Here is a 16554-nt window from a genome sequence, read left to right as displayed (position 1 = left end):
CCTCCATTATCCTTTACATCTTGTATAAAAACAGCTTTAGACAGGATTTGCAAACATCCAGGGTACCGTGGAGTACACCTCTTCCCCCTGAAATGTTTCAACTGGACTAACATGGGAGGCCATGCAAGAGGACTGTGGTTTAAAATACTGAAAATCAATTTGTGTACCACCATTCACCACATATACAGTAGCGTTCTTTATTAAACTAAATTTTTTAAAAAGGGGCAAAAAGGCAACATAACAACTAAAAATGTGGTTACTAGAGGATGCATTTCTAACTTGTACACACAGAAACCACATTTGATTAAACTTTCCAGTACTCTGTCCTGACACACTGGGGGAGGCTTGGTCATATAATAAAGACATAAAGATCATAGGAAAAAAAAAACAAAGAAGCCCGTCTCATCTGTTTGGCAGAAATGTTCTGCATCGACTTTAAACTGTGCTCTGAGACGGTGATCACTCTCTGTACCCAGAGTTTACTGGTCTGCCTTCGGGCTGACACTATAGTCGAACAAAGATTAAGTGTAATCATTCCAAATACTTGTTTGTTCCCTGTGCAATCAGATCGTAAATGGTCAAGTAGGACTACGAAGTTTTTTTTCCCCATCATCCAAGATCTGAATGGGGGATTTTAATGTATTTATTGTACATATGTATTCTATTATCTACTATAAAATTGTATTATGTTATATATTGTTGTCATGGGTTCTTAGATGTTTACATGTCTGGCTCTGATGCTGTAACCAAAGAACCCACATGGGACACTAATAAAGACTGAGCTGAACTGAATTGATATCCTATATGCTGTCTTTTTGTTTTTTTTAAACAAAGCCTTTCAAGAACGGACATTTGTCTGGTGTCAAAACCTGCACGTAATGATGAATAGAATGTAGATTTAATGCATGAAAGAGATTTGTGACTGAAATATTGCTGGAATTCAATATTTTTCTATTCACCTGGAGCGCCTCAGACAACGCTTTGTTTGAACGCGGTGAAGAAAATGTCAGCTGTACAATGAAAATCCCTCACACTCTCCTGGTCACACTGAATTGCTCTTTTAATGTCTTGCATAGAAATATTAATCAATGTATAATGCGTCCCCGTAGTGGGAACAGCATTGCACACGGTGGGTTTGTAGTCTTAAAAGCATGTTGAAGAAGGAAATTTAATTTGATCACCATAAAATGACACACACATATACGCTGCATGTCACATTAGTGGAGAATGCGAAGGAGCAGGTTGAATTCTCCTTGCTGCTCTTTGGAGTCTCCATCATGTGGGATGGAGCGAGGTCAGCTGTTGTGTCGTATCTACCTCTGAAAGACATCAGAGGATTCGCTGTCACGCTCGCATGCCTGTGTTGGAACACTTTGACAATTTGTGACACAAAGTGTGAGCCACCAAAGACATTCCCTCTGCGGCACGGCGCATTAAGAAGCTGGCACCGGCGCCTCACAGCGAGAAGGACCTGGTTGTGTTTCCTGTGCGGACGTTTTCGTGGATTCGCTCCAAAGACCTGGGAGGACTGGAGGCTCGAAATTGTCGAGCGGTGTGAATCTGAGCCAGTCGTATATCGCAAAGCATGTGATTCATGTGACAGGATGAGGGCTGAGAAAAACGTACACTGGGATCTGCTCAAACCACACCAAAATTAAACTAACACATGTAAAAATCATCCTGTAATATCCCCGAGAGGGCGTATATGAATTTTTTATCATTTGTTTTCTGTTTTTTCTAAATGAGTGCCAGCAGTAAATTTAATACAACATGACTGTGGCATTCGTTCCACTTACAGCATAATGGTTTTCAACTAACACTAAGTGGTTGGATTTGACCATGTTGTTATGCAGCTCATAAACACAGCTCATGTAAATTACCTGAAAACAGTCTGTGTGGCTGCAATAATCAGAATCCGCTGCTGCATGTTGTACAGTATATTTATGCATTTCAAAAAAATAAAAAATAAAACAAGCCCAGAGCTCAGCTACACCTCACTCTTTTCGTCACAGCGCTCCAGGTTGTCTCTGCTGTAATAACCTGCCAAATGAGCAAAGACTGCGCGGTACCAGTGTGGGCAAAAAGCACACAGTCTGGGCATTGACAAATCATTAGGAGGCCCAAATGAGACAAGCGCGAGTGGGTGTAGGGGCCGAGAGTCTTCAAGCAGGCCAAGGTGAGGGGATGAAAATCAGCACCAACATCAAAAGAGCCCTCCTTACTCATCCTTGGCTGGCTGCAGTGCATTATAGGTAGGGGAAATGATCAATTACCAGGTACTTACCAGGGAAGATGAACTGTTGTTTGTATTTGAAATAACTGGAGGCTGTGGAAGGAGACAAAAGAAGAGGTGGGATTTGATCTAAAGTTGTGCGGTCAATCTTACGTGGCAGTTTGTTAGTTGAGTATTCGGAATCCAAACAGTTCGCATACAGATTTTAAAACACAGCCTTATTTACGCTTGGATTTCACTCTGTTTGTTTGCTGGCTTGAGGCAGAGAGGCACTATGTGTCATGGCATATATTAATATTTTCAGCTGGGGCACTCAGAAATGCAATTAATTAGTTGTACATGAGTTCAGATATCACTGTGCTAATAAGCATAATTGTAGCATTGAAGAATGCTAGACTAACAGAGTAAACATGATAAACATTATACCTGCTTAACATCGGCGTGTTGGCCTTGTTGTTGTGAGAAATAACAAGCAGCGAGCATTGGTGTGGACTCTCTGACTCAGGCCACGCTGCATATGGCTGTGCACACATGTACACTTTATACTTTATCATTCAAAAGTTATCTTATGTTGCTGTTAGTATGTAAACATGAGCATCAACACATCTTTTTGCTGTCTATTTCTACTGGCAGTGGAGAAAATAGGCAATGTGCTAATCCACTGCAGTCACACTTGAACCCAATGCAGTTTGTGCGACTGTTGAAGCCTGCTGACATCGGCGGAAAAATGAAAACTAGTGTTGAACAGCTTTTGTCTTGCCTGCCTGTGTGTCTACAAGTTTTGCACTCCTACTATTTTTGGAATTTCGTTCAAAGCAGGAATGTCCCCAGTCTAATTGTAAGACCAGGAATAATCAAGGGGTTTTAAAGTGTTAAGTATCAGATTGATCTGTACCCAATTCTTTGTCTACACCTAGAAAGCTATACTAACGGCCAATAGAGTTCTGCCGTGGTGTAAAATTGCCATTCTGCTGCATACCAATCACACACTAGCTGGCCTGAAGCCAGTAAACCTCATTCAAGTCTCTGACACTGTGCTCCTTTACTCGCCAAGCTCCAATGAAGCTCTTTGCTTGCCAACACCAAAGTGCCTGATCGCTACAGAACTAAACAACAAGAGGTACTACAGCTTAGCTACAATACTTGATTATCTAGTGAATTGGTATCGAGTATCTAAATGACTTGGGTCAGATTGGGAGCAAATAAAAATGTAATCTGAGTATCCCTTGTTTGAAGTGTTGGAACCATACAACAGGAAGAATAATGGTATCAGCTGAGACCATGTTCTATTGCAAATCATCTTAATTTATTACACATTAGCCAGCCTGAAGTTAGTAAACCATAAAAGTCTTGGTCATGGTGCTCCTTTACTTGCTAAACTCCCATAATGCTCTCTGCTTGCCAACACAGAGGTGCCCAGCTCCTCAAGTCACTACAGTATTCCACAGTAAGAGGTACTACAGCTAATGTACAAATACTCAAAGTGTGAATCGAGGAGATAAAGGACTTGGATCGACTTGATAGGAAAAGGTTTTGGAACCACAGTTCCCAGACTGCTTTAGAGGCAGAAAGTGTAATGGTATCAGCAAGGATGTAAGTCGTGCCAAATTGTGCACCAGTTAGTCATTCCTGTTCATTACGTAAACATGTAAGCAACTATCAGTCAGCTACTTCATACTGGAAAAAAGTTCCAAGCAAGGCGATTGGAGGACAATAAAAGGAGTGTGTTTTACTCCCGTGCCAAATTTTGGAAATTTGAATGTGAAGGAATGCACATCTGGTACGTACCTGTCAAGTTGAACTGTTTCTGTTGCCGTGCTGACTGCGGGGAGGGGTGTAGTGGCGACGGAGGCGTGGCACTGCTGGGCAAAGGAGGAGCCGGGGAGGACGGGGTGGAGGAGGTGGTGGATGACGGGTTGCTGCTGGAGTCTGGTTGGTATGGGACTGGGATGTGATCCTGAGAGGAGACAATAAAAAAAACCAAGGCTATCAGAGGCTCTACTCAAACTTCAAAAGCGATGATTTTAAAGTGAAGCTTTGCTCCCTTAATTGTACTGTGCTTTATTGTCTGCCTTTTTCTGAATCCAACACAAAATTTCTCTATTGATTTTCTACCTTGCAGGCAGAGCTGGGTTTTCATTAATTTCAGTACAATAAGAAGATCACCGTGCAGAGACGTGAAACTTGCCTGACAGAGGTAATTCATCACCATGAGTAATATGCTGAATTTACTTTTCTGGCGAAATGATGTTGTCTTTGTGTAATTCCTGCACAGATGATGCATTCAAGGACCCAAGAAAATAGAGTTGAGTGAAATTAAATTTAGGAAAACTATCTTACATTCCCACTGTCGTTATATTTTTTTGCACATTTCACTTACTCAGTCTGTCTTTTAGCTCTACACTTAAACCAGCCTCTGCGAATCAATCATGATGTCGCTGTGAGAATGTAAAACTGTGCTTTGTTGGGCTCATTGAGTCAAGACTCAGTTCACTGAGCTCCTTAGTTATGCTGCTCCAGGCCACATTGGAAAGCTGAAAATCTTACAAAACTTGCTTTACATCTAGATCAGAACCTCTACAAATACTCCACCCTATTTCAATTTAAACAACTGCCAAAAAATAATCATTTCATAATGGAGTCTAATCAACCTAAGTCTGTTTGCGTACAGCATTTTTTTTTTTCAGTAATAACTCAGAAACAACCACTTTTTCCAATAAGTCTCTCCTGACTTTGCAAACTATGCTGAAAAGCCCTTCATTTCTTATTATATTAATTGTACAGTCAAAGAATTGAGTTCAAAAGACAACAACAACAAAAATATCCATATTTTTTTTTTCCTTGAACATTAAGCCTCAGATTTCAGAGCATCCTCGAATGCACCAACAGCTAGGGGTTCCATACGCCACAATAACACAACTGACAGAAACTACAGACGGCAAACTTTTCAGTTTGATGGATTATCTTCCTCAAGCAAGTTTCAAGTCTCTGCTACTTGGTTTTCAAAGCGCACTGGAAAGAGGGGTAATCAATGGCTGCCTGCAAGGTGGGAAATCAATCTGAAGATGTACGGAATGCTTCAGGAAATGACCTGCGATGATGCAGAGTGTATGCAATCTCAAGCGAATGAGTTAAAGCCGGTGTACAACCACTGATATCGTCCTATGCAATTTTGTCGTATCTGCCCAAAAAGAATCATGGAGGATGGACTTCAAATAGAAATCATCATCCGCCACAGCAAGTGAGAAGCGCTTTGGCAAATTACACAGCAAAGTCATGAAAAACGATGGTATCGTTGTGATGTTTGTGGTTAGGTTAGATCACACCAGAGTGTGGGATTTACTCATGAGATGTGAGAGATTATGAATTGTATTTGGACCATCAGAAAACTGTAAACCCAAACATGTAGAGACCAGGAGGATCTGAGTGACTGAGATAAGCAGCCACATCTTTCACCAGCGACTGTGATTAAAAGTGGAGCCAGAAGAAAAAAAATGTACAAAACATCTCTTCTTGCTTGATGTGTCTCTGTGTTGTGTGCATTAGCAGGGGTTGGCTCGGATGCTGAAGGCTTCAGAGTCGTAAAAGCAGACGCTTTGTTTACAGGTTCATTGAAGCATGATCAAAACACAGGATTAGAACCTGCATTCACTGCCGCATTGATTGAGAGATCTGTTAAACCAGCACCAGACACCTTAGATAATGCTGTTTTACTTCAGTATGTTTTCAAATGCAAGGATTAAACAGGGGTAGAGTTTCATTCATGATGTGGACGAACCACTGACAGTTTGCATTGTTTTACTAGTAAAAGCTTTCAGGTTAAAATGATCGTATTTAATCAGAAACATACAAACACGATCAAGACTTTAGGTGGCCTTAAAGGGAATCATTGTTAGGATTGCTACTTGGGATGCTACACAGGAGATATCACAGTCTGAAAGGTATCATATCTATTTTTTTGTTTTTTTTTAAATGCTACAATGACACCATTTATCACAGCAAGAGAAGAACTGCTGCATTTCCATTTAAGAAACTGTTAAAAAATAAATAAAATAAACAAACTGATTGGACAAACAGATTTTAAGAAACACTAAAAATTCTGCTCTTGTCAGCCGTTGGTAACTCAGCTGCAACCAAAAGTCACATGACAAAAATTCCTGGACTTTTTAATGTAAGTGGGATGAACTGCAGGCTAAATAGTAAAACACTTATAGTATGTAGAGCTAACATTTTTTGGGGGGGAGGGTTCAGTGTTGGCAACACCTGTACATATAGAGTCTAGGTTTTGTCAGTATTTGTAACATTAATCAAATTTTGTTTTTTCTTTCTTTATTAAATGGCATTTATTTATTATTTATTTATTTTTTCCTTTATATAACCAGGTAGGTTAATTGAGAACAGATTCTCATTTACAATAACGACCTGGCCAAGAGGCAGCACAGAGCAGAAAATACAAGACATCCATAAAAAACAGTACACAAACAAAACGTAACAATAAAAGGCTTTTAAGATAAAATACACTAAAAGCAGGTACAGGACTCGGTAAATAGTTGCTTCACCATATTTTTAAAAGAAGATACAGATATAAATACACTGAGTTTAAGTGTTTTTTGTAAGTGGTTCCAGTCGAGAGCTGCAGAAAACTGAAATGAATAGCGGCCAAAGACAGTGCGGGCTTTGGGGATGAGGAGGTGGATGAGGTTGCGAAGTGAGCGGCTGATGTGACGGGTGATGAGTAGTGAACGTAGGTATGCCGGAGTTTGACCTATGATAGTTTTATAAATGAACAAATACCAATGGGTTTGCCTGCGGGAGTGAAGAGAGGGCCGGTTAACCAGGTTGTATAGAGGGCAGTGGTGAGTGGTGAAGGGGGCACCAGTGACAAAACGGATGGCCGTGTGGTAGATAGTGTCCAGTTTATGGAGGAGGGATTTGGATGTGGATCTATAAAGTATGTCACCGTATAGCCAATCGGAAGTACTGTCATTTTGACCAGGAGGTGTTTAGCGGATAGTGCAGATGAGGATTTATTACGATGCAGAAAACCAATTCTATTTTTGACTGTAGTGAGCAGAGTTGATGTGGGTTTCAAAAAAAGGCATTGTAACTTTGTCACACAGCAGAAAATGTTTTTCTGAGTTCTCTCTACGCCTAGCTATGGTTGTGCTGTTTCCATAGAGGTGCAGGACTTTACATTGCAGTAATGGGAACAAAAATGCACCCTAGAAACTGCTCAGGGTTTAGACAGTTAAACCCTCCTGCAGCCCCTCAAAGATTTGCTGAAAACTACAGTCATGACTTGTAAAGATTGAATACGGTGAAAAGCATCTGCTGAGTCAAAGACTTTCCAACATGTGTAATAACAAACATAACACACCTCAGTTTTTTTTAAACCTCCAGCTTAGAGTGGCAGTTTAACATTGCGAGTGCAACAAGTGCAAAAAGCCTGAAGCATGACAACAGTATGTGATTTCCCCTACCGGCGTTGTTTCAGGGCAAACACAAAAGCTGTGCGTCTGTAAGAGGTCTCATTCACATGTTAACACCTGCACATTCATTTCACAGCATTTCCATCATAGTGTTACCACCACGGGAATCTTGTGATAAACTTTTTTTTTTTCCTTTTTCCTCTGGAACTGAGCAGATATAGTTAGATGTGCCGGCTGTAAGAAACCCTCAGCATAAGAAAACAAGATCCATCTGTGTAAACATCAATACTGCTGGAGATATTTTCGTAACGGTTTTGCTGGATCCCCCCTTGAGAAACGCGCGATGACTCAGAACCAGCTCCCAAAAAATGAAGCAATGCGACACGTTACGCACAGATTGTAATGCGCGGCTGATTTTCTTCCGCTTACCTTGTTGATTTTGTTGGTTTTGGGGAGCGTCTGACTGATGTGCAGGTCTGTGTACCTGAGCGGGTTGTTGATGTCACATGGCACTGATTCAGTCCGTACCAGACGAGCTACTGCAGAGGAGGGGAAAACAAGCACAGAGGAACACTGGAGCACCGCGGGAGGCTGACATTAAACAACATTTGCCTAATAGCTTTGGGAAAATTAGGTGAAACTCTTTATCGGAGTGAAAAAATTGCCCTCACTTGAAAGGCATCCATTTGTTATCGCACACAAAAAAGTTTCCTTAAGCGAGCTATGTCATTAAGAAACTGTCACTTTTTCTCACTAAAGCAGAGGAGAAGAAGTCTAATTAGTGCTCTTTACCTTGAGTCGTTCCTTGGTGATCTTATTTGGGGAGAAATAAGAGGGGTGGGGAGGTAGAGAGAGGACAAAAGAATCTTAATTGTCATAGCAGATAATGGGGAGTTTTCCTGTGCCAGTATAAACAGTGCTATCACATTTGTCAAACTAAAGTGGCTGAATTTATCAGCAGATAACCCTCTATTTGCCTCAACCAGCAGGAGCTGTTTGACTTTTTGAAATAGGAACTGAAAAAAAAAACTCCTCAGCAGCTCCAAAGACTCAAACACATTCAAATATGTGAATAATCATGAAGGCAACATGGAAATGGGTTTGAAATCTAGTCCTAGTGCTAATTAATTGGACTAATATCACACTAAACACAATTTACCACTAAACTATCGTCTGTTCGTTACAGGCTGGGTTAGCAGTAACGAATCTCAGTTTGGGATCATTTCTGACGATTACACATAATTAATTTAAGAGTGAACAGTGAAATTCGTCCCTAAAAAACAGTCTGATTCTCTCCAAAGTGTTCCAAAACCTCCACAATTACACGTGGTGTATTCAGCATTTAAAATGTGCAGAAATCATTGTAGTTTAACGAGCAGCCAGCCTCTATTTTAGAGGCTCAACATCAACATTAGCCATGGTGATGGCACACAACGCTCCAGATTCTGTCCCCAGCATAAAGATGCACGGTTTTTAGGCAAAGCTGCGTTTAGCCGGCCAACACATCATGTAAATCAGTCAGCTTGAAATCTCTAAGTGGCCTGTTCTTCATTACCAGGAGGTGCATTTCTTCATCTGGCGAAAGCTGCACCACATAACACTGGGTTAGCTGCAAATGAATCGGGACAATAAAACTGTCTGAATCTGTATCCTGCCGATCCTGCGCCTAGCCGATGTGTATCAAGGTGCGCTCGTACAGAATCAGTTTCAACGCAGCATGTAGGAAGACACACGTGGTTGTAACTAAACTCGCCTGAGGTGACGCTCACTCAGGTAAAGATGCATCCATGCAGGCTGAAAATGTTCCAACTTGCATGAAAAATGATGCACCTATCCTGAGGCTTTATGGTGAAAAGTCACACAGATGAGGAAAAAGACAAAAAGTTGGAGCTTCAGGCGAATTCTAAATCAATAATATTTGAAAAATTGACCTTTTTAAAGAAATCAACACATACTGTACAAGCAGTCCAAAGTAATGTGAATGATCCAATGTGAAAATACGGAAGCGGAGAGCGGTCGTTTTCCGCTACTGTTCTTTCTTCGCCGTTTTCTCGAGATAACGAGTTAATTTTCTCGTTATCTCTGGATAACAAGAATCGTTTTCTCCTGAAAACGAGATAATTGGTGTTTGTGTTTGCCCGCTCGTGCCCGGTCCAGGATGGAATCCCAGGTGTGTGGGACCTCCCACACACCTGGGATTCCATCCTTAGTCACCAGCGGGGGGCCGGAGGACAGACGAGACCGGCCACGAGCGCTTCATTGTAAGTTGTCGTGCCCGGTCAGCTGTTCTCATGACACGTCATGTCGGAGTTCCCGGTCAGCTGTCTATATAAGATACGTCACACCAGGAAGTCCGACAACTTCTGATGAAGGCTGAAGTGACAGTCGGAACTGTCAACGGGATAATTATCTCGTTATCTCGAGAAAACGGCGTTCGTTTTCTCGAGATAACCATTACGTTATCTTGGGGAAACGGCGTTCGTTTTCTCGAGATAACGAGATAATTATCTCGATATGAAAATGTACATTATTTTCTGTCTGAACCAACTGTCAGAACACCGAACACACTATTCATTACTGTTATTCAACTTCACATCAAACTCCTGGTAAGACTAAAAACTGACTCTCAAACTGTAAAAGACACAAAGTGTGGTGTTAATAATTTGAACAAAATTAATAATGCATCAAATTGCTGTCATTAACCCCAGAAATGTAACACCCACAGAAAAAATAAAAAAAATCATTTAATTTTTTTCTTCCAAAAAGAACAAAGTACAGACACTTTAGTTTTCAATTAGGCAGAATTGGATCATTTCATTGACACATTATGACACCCGGGTCACGAAAACCCAATAAACAACTTTCTTTGCTGTAGAAATTCGAAATGTTCTCAGAAAAGCATCACCAGTAATGCTGATGAAAAACGCATAACGCAGGTGACTGGAGCTAGAAAGTAGAACAACTACCTTTGAGGGATTCTCGTCCGCCTCGCTGTATGATCAGTAAATGGCAAGGTGGGGCTTCTTTGGTGCATTTGTTGTGGCACTTCAGCCTGAGTGCACAGAAACACAGGAAAACTTAATTAGTGTTTGTCTTGTTGTTGCTTTTTGTTTGTTTATTTACACGTCGTTAAAAAACCTTTTGCAAAGTGGGAGCAGAAGCACCGCAGGAAAAAAACAGACAAGAGATGCAAATTGGTAATTTATTCGAGTGAGATAAAACAACAAAAGGGGTCATAAACATGCGTCGTGTAGATAAATAATCAAAAGAGACGAAGAAATACGAATGAAAAAAAAAACAAGCAAAATGACACACTAATTGTACTAAATAAGATGTGGGACCAGATATTAATCTCTACTGCAGCTGCACAGTGAATGGCATTAAAGACAGACCAGCTGGATACTTACTTGCAGTTTTTACATTTCAGTCCAAACAACATTCCCTTTCCACATACTATGCATGTCTGGGACATCCAATACTTTGTGGAAAACCTGCAGGCAAAAAGAAGACAGATTAAAGAATATATATACGGGCATTACTTTTAGCTTGTTGCACATTTATATGACATGCAAGAGCTGTGGATTACCATGAGGAGAACATGGGATTTGACCTTTTTGCTTTTCGCGGCGTTTTCTCATTCTGACAGATGGCTTTTGTCAAACGCATCGCATTTCCCTGCGTGACCTTTCCGCGAGAACGCTAGATGCTTGAAGACGCTACTTCTCCGAAAGCGTTTACCTTCTTAATCTCCCTCACTCGCTGATTTAATTTGGGCCCCATTACGTTTTCATCTTTCGGTAACCCTGCGCGAAAGAACGTCTCGGACCGAGCATCGATACGACAATGAGCCAGAGCGATGGGAGTTCAGAGGCCTGTGACACTCTTAAAGACTCCAACGCTGTCACCTCTCCAACAAACAAATGCACGACGCCAATACTGCAAAGACTGACTGGGTGGTCCGAGCACATATGTGACTGTTGGCTGTATTTACTGACGCAGCGCCTGCATGCCAGCAGTGTGGCCGACTGGCTAATGGCAGGTGACTAATGCGGTTTGACAGAGTCCAAATCTCTTTATTAGGTCCCTTCTTTGCCTCGACTGAAAGCACGACTCACTCCAAACCATTTTTTCTTTTTATTAGTGAATGAACGACAACACGACGTTAAGGACAGATTCAGAGACTAAAAAACAATTTTGCATTTAGCGCAAAAGCCCAGTAATGAGGTCAAGGCTTTACGGTCGAAAAACACAAATTTGACATCGAGGAGATTGTTGGACGGAATGATGTCGCTTCTTAAAACCAGCAGTAATCTTCAGATAACAGCTATGATGAGGCTCAGAGCTCCTCTTTCTACCTCACTGACACCCACATTCTGGAGGTCCAACAGCTGTTTTACTTCTTAGATCAGAGGACAGCAGACAGAAAGAGAAACACATCTGATACGAGGCCCTGTTTAATTGGACTGACATTCCATCGCTGATAGACTGTGTGCACATAAGCAAACACACACTCGCCCACACAGACTTTCCTGAAGGCCTACCTGTGTTTTATTGAGTTTCCCAGATCTCTTCGGGGAATCTGTGGGGACCAGCGAGGCACTGAGAGAGTGTCTGCAGAGGAAAGAGAAAGAGGAGAGAGCTCGTTATGGCTTCTGTTTTTTTTTTTGTTTCAATGAAATGGTAATGCTGACAGAATGTCTTTCTGAATTGACTAAATGTCTTGCATCAAGCATTCATTTAGGATATGTGGCATTTCAGGGAATGGAGCAGCAAACTGACATTTGGGTGTCAGACTTAATCAGCTGTTGAGATGACTCACTGTCAGCCCATCGCTGTAAATGAGATGTTGTCTGCACAGGTTGGGTAGTTAGGTAAACTAGTAGGTAAATGGTTTAATGAATACTCAGACTGCATAAAAACCAGCTCGCTCTAGTTCGCTTTTACAGGCTTTTGGGATGAAAACAGAATCACATTACAGAGGTCCGATCTGAACCACCTGTTTGAATTGTTCCTGAGTAGCTGCAGATCCCTTCATAATCACTTTTGTGCCGTCCGTATTCCATTGTGAGGAACTCTGCTTTAAAAAGATTTTCACCACAAAGACTCCCTTTCGCTCGGTCCATTAGCGATGACTGAGCAGGCTGATACATTTACGCGCCACCTCTGAATACCAGGTGAGAATGGCAGCCTACACAGCACTGCCCATGAAGGCGGCTGCACGCGGTGGACATGCATTGAGATGATAGCACACTCTAATGATGTGTGCCGGCTGCCAATAATTCGATAACAAAAGAGCTGGAAAAACGCTGACAAAGTCGGAGGTCGTACCGGGGAGCGCATCATGCAAGATCATTTTCAGTGTTTTATTTCAATTTCTGCAGAAACTGCACATATTACAGGTACATTTAGGTTATATTCTGCTGCACTTTTACCAATTTAGGAATAAATAGAGTCAAGATAAACAAAATATGGAACAGGATTGGAAATTATTTTCACTATATTTTAATGGCACCAACCAGCAGAGCAAAAAGAATACAGCGATTTAACATTACACTCCAAAACACTGTCAGACCCTGATGGACAGCTTAAAGGGCAGATCAGAAATGATGCAGCAGAGCCAGAGATATTGCCTTTTTTTTATTCTATGCCTTCTTCTTGCTTGTTTACATAACCCACGATGCAATTTGACCAACAGTCCATTCAGAGATTCGGTGGTGTTGTACGAGTCGTGAGGAACAGGCTACAGGTTGGAACATCACGTCTTTCTTGCTCCACATGTGCAGATTTTTTATTTCAAATTTGCCATCGTCTGCTTAAGTACATCATTATTGACAATAACAGCTGTTATAATATTCATTTATGAAGCGGTTTATCAGGCTTTTTGCAGCACCCTCTGGAGCCACAAAGGCTGATTTCAGCGTGTATTCAGGTGTGTCTTAAGAAAAAAGCTCAATTAATTGACAAAATGAAACCAAAAGAGAAGATTAAAAGACACGACGATCAGAGAAACTGTTCTCAAAGGAGTGAATATGAGTAATTGTCTGCAGGCCTTCAAGCAGAGTTATTCATGATGTTACTTTTAAGTTGGAGATGAGTGTCAGGAAGACAGGAGCAGTGGAACGATTGAGTGTTTTTTGTGTTTGTGTGTAGGTAGATGAGATAAAAACTAAATCAGGGACTGGTGAGGATAAACAGTTCTTTCCTTAATGCGTGAAACTGTGGCCGAGGTGCACAATGAGATGGATCCAAAATGTGAGAGGACAGAAGAAGTTCGCTTCAAAAAGGCTAAAGGGAGAAAGAGATGTGGGTTGGTTTCAGCTGCAATATTACCCAAAAGAATGAATCATCTACAGCTCTGAGGACGAATTTTCATATTCTCCCGCCCTTCGGTTTTGTGTTTTTTTATTGGAAAAGAATTTATTGTTTAATGGCGATGTTCTCCCCCTGAGCGTTCCTGAAAACGGTTGCAGAAGTATTCTGACTGGTTGACTTAAGCCTTAATGGGTAGAACCAAAACACCAGAGGCTAACTCATAAATCTGAAGAAAGAGCTGCACTTAAAGTTGGCAGTGCTTTCCAATGGAGAAATAACATTACCAATTCAAGGTTGTAGCCCCACAATTACACATGCTATGCAAATGTACCTGATTAATTAAGAAAATTAAGGTTAAGACTTAATAACAGAACACAGAGAACCCCAACAGATCCAATGACTCCGTTAGAACAAGCACTAAGTCAGTCAAGCAAAGCCAAGTTGCTGGCAAATGGAAACCTTTAGCCAATCTAGCCACAACTAAGAAGCTTCAAGTCAACACCTCTTTGAACACAATTTTTTATTCTCGTTTTAATAAATCTGTTTCAACATTCTCTTTTTTTCCTGCTGTTTTGGGTCACTTACCCTAAAAAAAAAACACAAGAACAGACTGGAGGGAATTGTAAGAACATGTAGTAAAATAGCCGGGACAGACCTGGGAAACCTGTCTGTACTATGCAGAGATAAAAAAGAGCCATAAAAAAGGCTCCGTCAGTCCTGGCCGACAACAGCCGTCCCCTGTTGGGTGTGTTTAAGTTGCTCCCATGTGGCCACAGATTCAGAACCAACAGACAGAAAATCTCAATTGTCTCTGCAACTAGTGTCCTTTTACACGGTACCATATGCTTGTCATATTCGTGTCCTACAGTGTGATGCAATTATGTACCACTGTGGTTTTTTTGTTGTGTACTGCTGACTTGTAGGACAAATAGCCCCTCTGGGATAATAAAGATTATCCTGACCGTGTGACAACGCCGCACCTCGAGGATGCGAGTCAATCCAAAGACCCAGTTACACAGTTACTGGCATGATAATGTTGGAAAACCAGTACATGAAAGTGTAACCACATCCAAAAAAATATTCCTGAATGAAACTCGTCTTACATAAAATTTCAAAAATAAAACATGCCATCAATCACATTTTTAAAAAAAAAACAGGCTCGATGCTCCACCTGAAGCCAAAGCCACAACATGAACAACTGCCATCAAAGAATAATGCATAAAAGTAAACTGGTGAATCTGTTCACCCTGCGAGATGATAACTAGCTCACATTTTTACATTTTGAACAGGAGAGTTAATCTGCGACTTGAAGCCTGCAGCACCTTTGACGCCTGATTGGAGACTTCTGGTTCTCAGTTAATTTAGACTCTCTAAGCTTTCATGGATGCTGGCGGAGAGATGCTGGCGTGAACGAGAGATCTGAAATAGACGTACCCAAACCCCGACACGCATGAATCGACATGACGCAAGTAAATCCAAAGACCCGGCCTGAGATGTCTTCATTAAAGCCATAAAAACTCATTGATACTAATTCAAAAAGATTCTCTAATTTGCTTCAAAGGCAACGTTCATGTTTCTACCTTGTGTACCAAAAATTAAATATTCTGCAACAAACTCAAAGTGGGAGACAGACGACTGCTCTCTTTCAGTCTTCATTTTTCTTGTGCTCCTGATTCTAGCATAACATTGAGAGTGTTGATTTAGATCCAGCCAAGATCAAACCTAAGGCAGAAAAACAAGACCAGACAAAATACAACTGAGTGCAATTTTGATTAGGACGGACTGAACCTGTAAAGTACTCCCTGCTGACCAGAACTAATACCAGTGTGCCTCTCTTCATATTATATCTCTAAATATCTTTAGCAGAATAAAAAGAATAAGTGCTTTTTCTATTACAACTTAAAATAACCCCTTTTGTTTCAATTGTATTTCACGAAATTCTCAAGTCTTTGGACTGAAGATGGCTTACGCAGTTCCGATCACGGCAAAGAAGAAAGAATTTTTCTTCTGGTAAGAGCCTCTGTCAGTTTTATTAATTGATTGCGAGGCTGTAAGTAATCACCAGCTGTTGACGACGTTGCTAATGTCGTGGTCCTGGTGCCATACAGCATTTCCTGGTTCCTGAAACACCCTTCCTGTCCTCTTCCTAGTCTCTCCAGAGGCTCGGTGTCTTCTCCCCGCACTCCGATGCATCGCTCAATTACACTCAATCAACCTGATAACTCAATATAAAGGGGGAACTGACATCATCTGCTTCTTGTTGGCCTTGTTGGCGACTGGCGGATGATTGGACTTGTCAGCGGCGCGGTCCCAGTTGTTTGTCATCCGACTGCATGCGTGCACGTGTTGATGTCAGACTTCGATTATCTACTACCTCGTAGAGCGGATGGTGTTTGTCAGTCAGTAGTCGTGAGGAAACACATGCTAACAGTCAAGTGAGAGGAAAATATGAGGTTGAGAAATGACAGAATATTGCATGTTTTATGTCTGTTCTGTAATCAAACCCTATTTCTTATACTGCTTCTGATCTGCAGTATCCACAGTAGCTATTCAGTGTATTTACATTGACGGCTTCTGAGA

The 16554-nt window shown here is 41.3% G+C and overlaps 1 protein-coding gene across 1 annotated transcript in view; it reads right to left on the bottom strand.

Annotated features, from left to right (window-relative positions):
- Positions 1-2284: 2284 nt before the first annotated feature.
- LOC103374178 (kinase suppressor of Ras 2-like) overlaps positions 2285-16554 on the bottom strand; it is a gene marked incomplete at both ends in the record, with an annotated part of 63824 nt that continues 49554 nt past the window's right edge. Inside the window, 7 exons of the mRNA XM_008304218.1 lie at positions 2285-2326; positions 4022-4190; positions 8092-8201; positions 8455-8475; positions 10629-10714; positions 11070-11153; positions 12204-12273. Coding sequence (XP_008302440.1) covers positions 2285-2326; positions 4022-4190; positions 8092-8201; positions 8455-8475; positions 10629-10714; positions 11070-11153; positions 12204-12273 — 582 coding nt within the window. The remainder of the gene's footprint in view (positions 2327-4021; positions 4191-8091; positions 8202-8454; positions 8476-10628; positions 10715-11069; positions 11154-12203; positions 12274-16554) is intronic.

Source organism: Stegastes partitus, unplaced genomic scaffold (assembly GCF_000690725.1).
Source record: "Stegastes partitus isolate 25-593 unplaced genomic scaffold, Stegastes_partitus-1.0.2 Scaffold2170, whole genome shotgun sequence".
Taxonomy (NCBI): Eukaryota; Metazoa; Chordata; class Actinopteri; family Pomacentridae; genus Stegastes; species Stegastes partitus.
Note: the sequence above shows the minus strand (reverse complement) of the source record. Positions and strands in the feature narration are given on the sequence as shown.